The sequence below is a fragment of the Cuculus canorus genome, unplaced genomic scaffold (assembly GCF_017976375.1).
Source record: "Cuculus canorus isolate bCucCan1 unplaced genomic scaffold, bCucCan1.pri scaffold_93_arrow_ctg1, whole genome shotgun sequence".
Classification (NCBI taxonomy): domain Eukaryota; kingdom Metazoa; phylum Chordata; class Aves; order Cuculiformes; family Cuculidae; genus Cuculus; species Cuculus canorus.
In genome coordinates, this window is record NW_026527857.1 from 93534 (window position 1) to 102023 (window position 8490).

The following is an 8490-nucleotide window of genomic DNA, read 5'->3' on the forward strand; positions in this document are numbered from 1 at the left end:
TGCTTTGCATTTCCTTGACAGATGAACAGCCAAAGCACTTGTGATGGGATGAGATAGCATGCAAGCGTGGCACGGATACGTAACGTGTATCCTGCAGGCTACCAGGAGTGACGCAACTGTCAGGGCACAAAAACAGCCTTGAGTCTCGCACCTCCAAACTTGGAAGTGTGCAACTCCACGTGCAGACTGATGTGGGGGCTTTGAAATGACAGTGACGTAAACAAGCAGTTGGCAGTTTGATGCTGGTTTATGAGAAGCTTGAAATGAGCCGGCAATGTGTTCTCGCAGCCCTTTAGTTGTGGCTGCCCCATCCCTGGAGGTGTTCAAGGCCAGGTTGGATGGGCCTTGGGCAGCCTGATCCAGTGGGAGGTGTCCCTTCCCATGGCAGGGGTTGGAACTCAATGATTTTAACGTCTCTTCCAAACTAAACTCTTCTATGATTCTGTGATCCCTCTCGACATGGCGCCTCTCCAGCCACTCCTCTCCCACTTTATTCTCGTGAACAGTGTGAGCCCTTCCAGATGCAGAATCCAGCATTTACTTCTCTTCCATTTCATGCCAGACATGGTTGAAATGGCAGAGCAGGGGCTGTTCCACAGCAGAGGGCACGGGCATTTCTGCATGGGGGAAGTTGCCCGAGGGAAGAACTTGAGCTCTGGTGCACTTTGATGTCCAGCGCTGCAGCCTTGCCCATCCTTCCCTGGGGACAGTCCCATCCCTGGGGACACCCTCAATTCTTTGGGACAGACCCCATTCCTGGAGATAGGCCCAGTGCTTTGGGAAAGACCCTATCCCTGGATGCTCTCCACTGCCCCTCATTCCCGCTGATGACTGACAGTGTCCCTCTCACACATCCCTAAATGCCATTTTTCTCCATAGCCTGGAGAAGGCTGCAGGGAGACCTCATTGCTCTCTGCAGCTCCCCAAGAGGAGGTTCTGGTGAGGTGGGTGCTGGGCTCTTCTCCCAAGTGACAAGCGATGGGATGAGAAGGAATGGCCTCAAAATGCAGCAGGGGAGGTTTAGACTGAGTACTGGGAGAGATTCCTTCACGGAAAGGGCTGTCACGCACTGGATGGGGCTGCACAGGGATTTAAAAATGGAGGGATTGAAAAGCCATGCGGATGTTGTGCTCGGGCCATAGTTTAGTGGTGGGCTTGGCAGTGTCAGGTTTACAGCTGGACTTGATCGGAAAGGTCTTTTCAAACTTAAGTGGTCCTGTGATTCGATGATTGCCTGAGGAAAGGGCTGGTGCTGCACCGTGGCCCTGCGAGAGAAACCCAAATCCATATGCTGAGCTGGGGCACCAGTTTCTGGTAGTTGCAATCTCCATTTCTGTAAGACAACAGGTCTTTTTAGAACTTGTGCTGTCTTCCACCTCCTGTCGCCAGGAGACGCGTGCCAGACGGTGAGGTCACAGTTGAGCCCAGGGCACTTGAGGAGCTGCTGCCCAGGCATCAGACGCCACAGCCCTTCAGCCCGCTGACAGGCAGGACGCAGTCTTGCTGCTCAGGGAAAGGGACGAGGCTCCAAGCTGCGAGGCAGCTCAGCCATGAGAAATAACATGGAGTCGCCTTCTTCAGACTCCTCCTCCGACACGGAGGAGCCTGGTTGGGTGCCTTCATCTTCTCCCAACCACGTAGGACATGATACGGCAGCACCCGGGGATGCTGCCAGCGCGCCTCTCTCTGGAGAGAACTTTCAAGGTAGGCCTGAGGAGTGCAGCGTGCCCAGCCTTCGTTATCCTTTCCGGGAGGACAGCTGTGCTAAACCCAGCCCCTCTTCAGCCCACAGGTTCCTCAATACCCTCTGGAATATCGTCAGCAGCCATCGCTTCCAGTCAATCTGGTGGGGTGATAACAGAAACTGCATTGTGATCGCAGAGAATCTGTTCCGTGAGGAAGTGCTGGGGAGGAACATCTTTGCAACAGAGTCCATGGAAGTCTTCATCCTCCAACTGAACCTCCATGGATTCCACACAATGGAAGGAGATTTTCCCATCTCTATCTCTGTTGAGGAGCTGCAAGCCATAGCAGCAGCAGGATCTTCTCTGGGCAGGGTAAGCGAGATCCTCCCCCATGAGAGAACCCTCAAGACCTTTGGTGGGGAGAGGGTCACGTTCAGGTAGAAGAAACCTTTGCCAGGCAGGGAGCGAGAATGGGAGTGGGAGCACATGGCCTGTATTTGTCTCAGGGTCAGGAATTCCAAGTGCAGGATTTTGGAGGAGCAGAAGTACTGACCAAAGGGATTTGGTTACGGCTGTGAAAGGCAAGCACAGTGCCGTCGCTTGGGGCTCTTTTTGTGCTCGCTCTCTATCTGGCTACACCAAAAGTTCCCATCTTGTGGCATCTGCTGTACGCTGACAAGACACACATCAGCATCACGTTATGTCTGACAGGTGCATTCCACACTGAGGGGGCTGAAAACCACTGGTATTTGGGGTTCTCCATCATTTTTCAGGCTTGGAAAACCATATGTGTTTTGCTGCCACCTACTGAGCACCCTGCCGTGCTCACTACTGACAAAAGCTCCATCCCAACATTTTATTCAGTCTAAGTGGAGATTTCACAGCCCACCAAGAGCCCTTTGTCATAGTCATGTGTGTCTTTGCCGAGGCAAAGGCTTGACTAGAGAATCTCTGTCTTTGTCCTTCTGGAAATGATGGCACTGACTCCTCTCCTTCGCCTTCTGCAGCTGCACTTCTTCCACAGCCCCTTCTTCCAGAGAGATCAGTCTGAGCTCCTCGGGAGGTGGGTGCAAAGCCCTGGAGAAGGAGAGCGAGCCCCGGCTGCAGCCCCACGCAGCCCCGGGCAGGAGGACGAGCGACCGAGGAAGAGACGAGCTGATGCTCTGGCGGTGGGAGGAGCTGTGGGGGAGAACGACTCCCAAAGATCCGCAGGACTCAGCCCCACAGAGACTGAGCCGTGGGCTGACCCAGATGCGCCGAGCACCAGTGCCGGTCCAGCCCCGGCCAAACAACGCCGCAGCCAGAGCCCTGAGAATGTCTTGGAAGTGGCTCTGGCTCCAGCCATGGCATCACCCCAGCACAGCACACCTCCAGCTCCACAAGGCATTGAGCCCCCTCAACACCAAGCTCAGCGGCCCTGTTCACTTCCTTGGCTGGTCGGCAGGATGAGCCCCCCTCAACCCTCTGCTCTGGAGCCAGCGAGGGATGCCGCTCCTGTGCTACCACACAGCCCATTTGTGGCAGGAGCAGAGGAGGAGGATCAGAACAACTCCCAGAGCCGCGCAGCCCCCAGCCCCACAGTGACTGAGCCATGGGATGACCCAGACATGCCGAGCACCAGCGCCGGTCCAGTCCCGGGCAGACGGCACTCAAGAGACAGCCCCGAGAACATCCAGGAGGCGGCTCCTGCTCCATCCGCACCTTCACCCCAGCGCCGCACACCTCCTGTCCTGCTGTTCTTCGGGCCCCCTCCACGCCCAGACTGGTGGCCCGGTCCGGCTCCCGACCAGGTCCCAGGGGCCGGGGCCTTTGGGTTCCACCCTCCGGCACCTCTGGCCGCTCCCGTGCCACAGCTGCCGCAGCATCCAGCTCGCGAGTTCCGACACTGCCCAACCTGCTACTGCCCACCAAATGACCCGGCTGCCCGACACGGCGATGGACGTTGAAAGGGGTCAGGATGGAAGCAGCAGCGATCTTGGGCTGCGAGTCTTGTCGTAGATGTAGGAACACGTTAGTCGAAGAATAAGTAATAAAACAGTGTTTGTTGCTGTTAAAAACGCCTCTTTTCACATTGCCTTGTCCTGTCTCTGCAGTCTCACAGTCACTCTCTTGACACCCGGCGTCGCCTTCAGGGTGGGTAGACTCGACATTAGGAAGAATTTCTTCACCATGAGGCTGGTGAGACACTGCAACAGGTTGCCGAGGGAAGTTGTGGCTGCCCCATCCCTGGAGGTGTTCAAGGCCAGGTTGGATGGGGCTTGGGCAGCCTGATCCAGTGGGATCTCCCTGCCCATGGCAGGGGTGGAACTAGATGATCTTGAAGGTCCTCTCCAACCCAAACTGGTCTATGATCTCAACAAGGAAGTCTGTCAGTCCATGGTGTCCCATGGAGATGACGACGACGTAGGTTCATTTGTGTCCTCTATAGAACCGGGCCTGTGTTGTTGCCAACCACCCTGAAAGAGGTGAGAAGGGGAACTGCATCTCCCAGAGGGAGGAAAGCTTGGAGCGAGGAAAAGAGTTGGACATAGAATCTGTGCCTGTGAGGAGAGCGGATGGAGCTCACCTCACGCTGAGATCCCTGGCTCTCAATCTGAACAGCTGCTAGAGTGGATCACATCCAGTTTTGGGGACTGTGAAATTGAACCAGCAGTGCATTTTGTGGAGAGGTAGATGTGTGGTGGTCTGATGCGCTCACAAAAGATGGGGAAGTCTTTGTGCTAAGAGATGCTTACTTTGAAAATAGACATTTAGCCAGACGCAAACTATTGGTCTCTGCTAAAAGCTGAAGCATTGCAGCGTGTGCTGAATTGATGCTCACGTTTTATAACATGTTTTATGGTGGTAATATCTTTTTGTTCAATTCAGTGCCTTCTCCCCAACAAGGGGTTGAATCCCCTGCAGTCTGTCTGTTGTTTTGATTTGGAGAGCAACACGAGTGCTGTTCTGTGTATGCTGACCACAAACCAGCGCGTGGTGGGTGAGCTCTGAGCTGTGTCTGCGCTGACACCAGAGGTTTGGGCTGTGATCTCTATATCACGTGGGCTGTCTCATCGTGAAGCAGCCCAAGGGCTGTGCGGCAGTCATGCACTTGTCTGGAGAAGAAGTCTCATCTCAAGAGACTCTTGCCTTGACTGTCGCTATTGCCAAACAATTCTCTTGAGTGATGGTTCTTGTCCAGTTTCTGAACCATTGGAAGACCTGTAATCCAAACTTCTTCCCCGTCACAACATCAGCAGTCCAAGACATTGCTCGTGAGTTCATGCCCATCTCCCAATTCTGCCAGTGTAGCTGTTGCCCCACCCATGACACCCGGGAAGTACTTCCTCCTCAAATAAGGACAAGGTGCTTTCTGGGGAACTTAATCCTATTTTAGAGGCCTGCTGGATTTATAGGCAGACAGGAAAAAAGTCAGATGCTCTACAGGGTTGAAACAGAGGGGCTGATATCTGGTCATGGTCCCATGGTAATACAAAGTACTGCCCTTGGAGAGTTCCCAAGCAAGCTTTAGTGACTGCAACGGCTCCAGGATTGCCCAGGACAGGGCTTTTGTGGGCAGTACATTCCGGAGGCTCCTGGTAATGCAGTTCCCGGGCAGGGCTCAGGCGAAGGGGAGTCGCCCATCACTGCTCTCTTTGGTCTCTCCCCATTGCTCTCGGCCCACCGAGAGAGGAATGCACAGCCTGGCCCCAGCCAGCCTCGCACACATCCCTGCATCCTGAGCCAACCTGCCCTCCCTGTGGGGATTCCCAAGCCTGCTGTTCCCTGACCCACCACCTCCTCCCTGCATGCACCGGCAGCCGAGCGTCCGCTGCTTTTCTTCCCGGCCTTGGCAGAGCCCAGCGGCTCCTCAGCGCCATTGGACACATGAGGCTTCAGCTGTTCCTGCAGCTCATGCGCAGCTCCACTCGCTGTCCTGTAGCCTGGAGGGCTCTGAAGCCGCTTCGTGTTTCTAAGGGCTTGTACAAGGACGGGTGGGTGCGTGACATCAGCAGAGGGACAGTGTCGGGCACTCACACCGTGTCACCCCCAGAGCTGCCCGCAGGGACAGGGAAGGATGCTCCAGGGGCTGGAGCAGCTCCCAGGCCTCGGGGCACAGCCACCCTTGTGCCACAGAGAGCGTCTGACCGTTGTCACACAGGGGGTGCTTTGTGTTTTCCCCTCAATCCCTCGCCCTGGAACAATGTCCCCAGCCGTACGCTGCCATCCCAGGGGACTTCAGTTGCCGGCACCCGGATAAAGCAGCAGCCCCAGGCCCAGCTCTGTTGCTCGCAGGAGCTGAAGGTGTCGGTTCAGGGCTCACACCGTGCTTTACTGGGCAGGGGGAGGGGAACGCAGAACTTGGGCTCCCACCTCCACACCCCAACATCTCCCCACATTGGAGTGCAAATTACACCAAGAGTAATGGGATTGTTTTAATGCTTCTTTACTGATTCATACACTAAAACTGCTCTCCATAAATACTACTTATCACGTTAAAGGTCCAAAGAGGTGCAGAATCCAGCCCTTGTAAGTCCCAGCAGCGTGGGGGAAGCATCCTGTTACAGCATGTGTGGGCTCTGAAGGGTGATTGGCCTCTTACAAGAGGGACGCAAGGCTGCTCCAGTCGCTTACATCTGCTGGTACAGATATATCACTGACGTTAAACAACTGCTCCACATTGACAGTATTGCAAAAGGAATCGCTTGTCCCTTCATCAAAGAGATGCTGCAGGAAGGAAGCAGCCGTGGAGCTTTCGTCCAAGCTCAGGTCGTTCTGGTTGGACTCAGAGAGGACCTGCTCCAGCCCCTGGGGACAGTCAACGTGCTGCCCATGTACCACCACTTCCAGGTTGTGCTTTTTGGGGCTGACAGGAGGTGTGACCTCCAGATCCCCAGAAGTGGAGAACTCCCTGTTTAGGTTGGTGTCAGTGTCCCCTTTCAGGGATCCCAGCTGGGTCTGCTCCTCCTGGGTCAGCAAGGCAGAGTTGGAGAGCCGACGCACCTTGGCCATTTGCTTGGGCAAGGGCTGCTTGCGCTTGAGCCCTGCTTTGACATCCACCAGATTCGGGTTCTGGTTCTTGATAAATTCTTCAAACTCTTCCAGCAGCTGCTGTGACTCCATGCTGACAGAGAAGACTTTATTGGGAGCACAATCGTATGTGGCCAGGGAGGCGCCACGCTGTGCTTCTTGCTGGGCTTTCTCGGTGGAGGCTGGGTGGATCTGCACTGGGCGCATCCTCTGCTTTTTGAAGGCACCGCTCTTGAGCCGGTCAGCGTACTGCGGGTCAAGCTTCCAAAAGCCACCTCTCCCTGGCTTGCCTTTCTCCCGAGGCACCTTGATGAAGCACTTGTTTGAGGAGAGGTTTTGCCGGATGGAGCTCTAAACCAAAAAGAGAAAAAACCAAGGTGTGACACTTGTCTGTTGGCACAGCACCTGTCTGCGTGGGGAGGCTGCTGGAAAAGCACATTTGCAGCAAGGAGGAAGAGGAGGGTCTTTACACCCATGTGGCCACGGCCCCATTTACAGTGGCAACACGTGGCAGCACCATGGTGGACACCATCATCAGGGCCCTCCTTGCTTCCCCCACTTCATCTGCGCCCACTGTTATTGTTGAGAGGGAAATAGTTTGCTAAAATACAGGCACCGTGTCTCCCTGCAGCCAGGCTGATACAAACCGGATGGGTAAAACTGCAGAGACACAGGGGCTGTCCCATCCCAGCCCTGTGTATCCCCAGAGGTGCCTTCTTGTCGACGGCGAGGGAAGCAAGCGGACAACTCAGTGTGAGTGATAAAGCAAGCTTTGACTTTATTTAAAATCAGCCTGGATTATATACCCTAACATTCAAAAGATGCTTTGTGCTTTATAATTTGTTACACCTTATACATGATTAGTTACTTAAAACTATTTGTTCTCTATTGATTCATTGTCCTTTGTTAATTCATTAATACTATGTTGCTCCTTCGAGTTCCGTTTATCTCCTTGCAGTTATATTCCAGTTGCAGCCGGGCTCGGTGCTCCATCTGTTCCCTTGGGAAAGATTCACTTGTCCTTCAGAAGTTTCTTCTTAGAGATTCCTCCTTGCGCGCCTTCTTGTTCTTTCAGTCCATATCCACACTCAGAGTTTAACAAGGTTTCCATTTATACAATACGTGTATACAAAGCTTTTCTGTTAAATCATGTCCTTGTTCACTTAACCATTCCTCGATCCATTTTTCAACATTCTCATGTCCTTTTTCACTTAACCATTTCCCAACATTTCCCCCTTTTTCTTTTTGCACAAGCAGAGCATGGTGATTTTTTGTTATACTGCGCATAATACAGTTGTAGCCTATCTTAAATGCAGCTATAAGCAACAATATTAGGCCTATCCAACGCAATGCTTCTTTAATTACAGAGAGGAGCCAGGGTGATAAAGAGCCAAATATTGATTGTAACCAACCATCGATTCCCCACCCATCTTCTTGTTTCAGTTGGTGAAGACCCTGCTGTAATCTTTTTATTTTCGCATGTATAGATGTGGAGTGATCAGACAGGTTCAAGCAGCACATACCTTCAAACTCCTCGCACCCATGGCCTTGTGCCAGGAGCAAGAAATCTATGGCAGCTCTATCTCGTAACACTGCATGATTGACACTTTGTACATCACTTGTGAGCATGTCCAGAATTTCCGATGTCATGTTCAATTCGTCTTTTGCCCAACAACCCAATTGTTTTGCTAAATTCATTGCCTTATTAGCTGCAGCTCCAGGGAGAATGGTCGCAATCGCTACCTGTTTGAATTCACTCCAAAATGTAGGGTCTCCTATCTGATTGCAGTCTAGC

At 53.3% G+C, this 8490-nt stretch overlaps 1 protein-coding gene across 1 annotated transcript; it reads right to left on the reverse strand.

The window, feature by feature from the left end:
• Positions 1–6263: 6263 nt before the first annotated feature.
• On the reverse strand, positions 6264–8239 carry LOC128850832 (forkhead box protein J1-B-like). Its single transcript, XM_054055845.1, has 2 exons — positions 8219–8239; positions 6264–7046 (listed from the first exon to the last, which is right to left on the reverse strand). Exons 1-2 carry the CDS (start codon positions 8237–8239, stop codon positions 6264–6266), a joined length of 804 nt encoding a protein of 267 aa, XP_053911820.1.
• Positions 8240–8490: the final 251 nt, after the last annotated feature.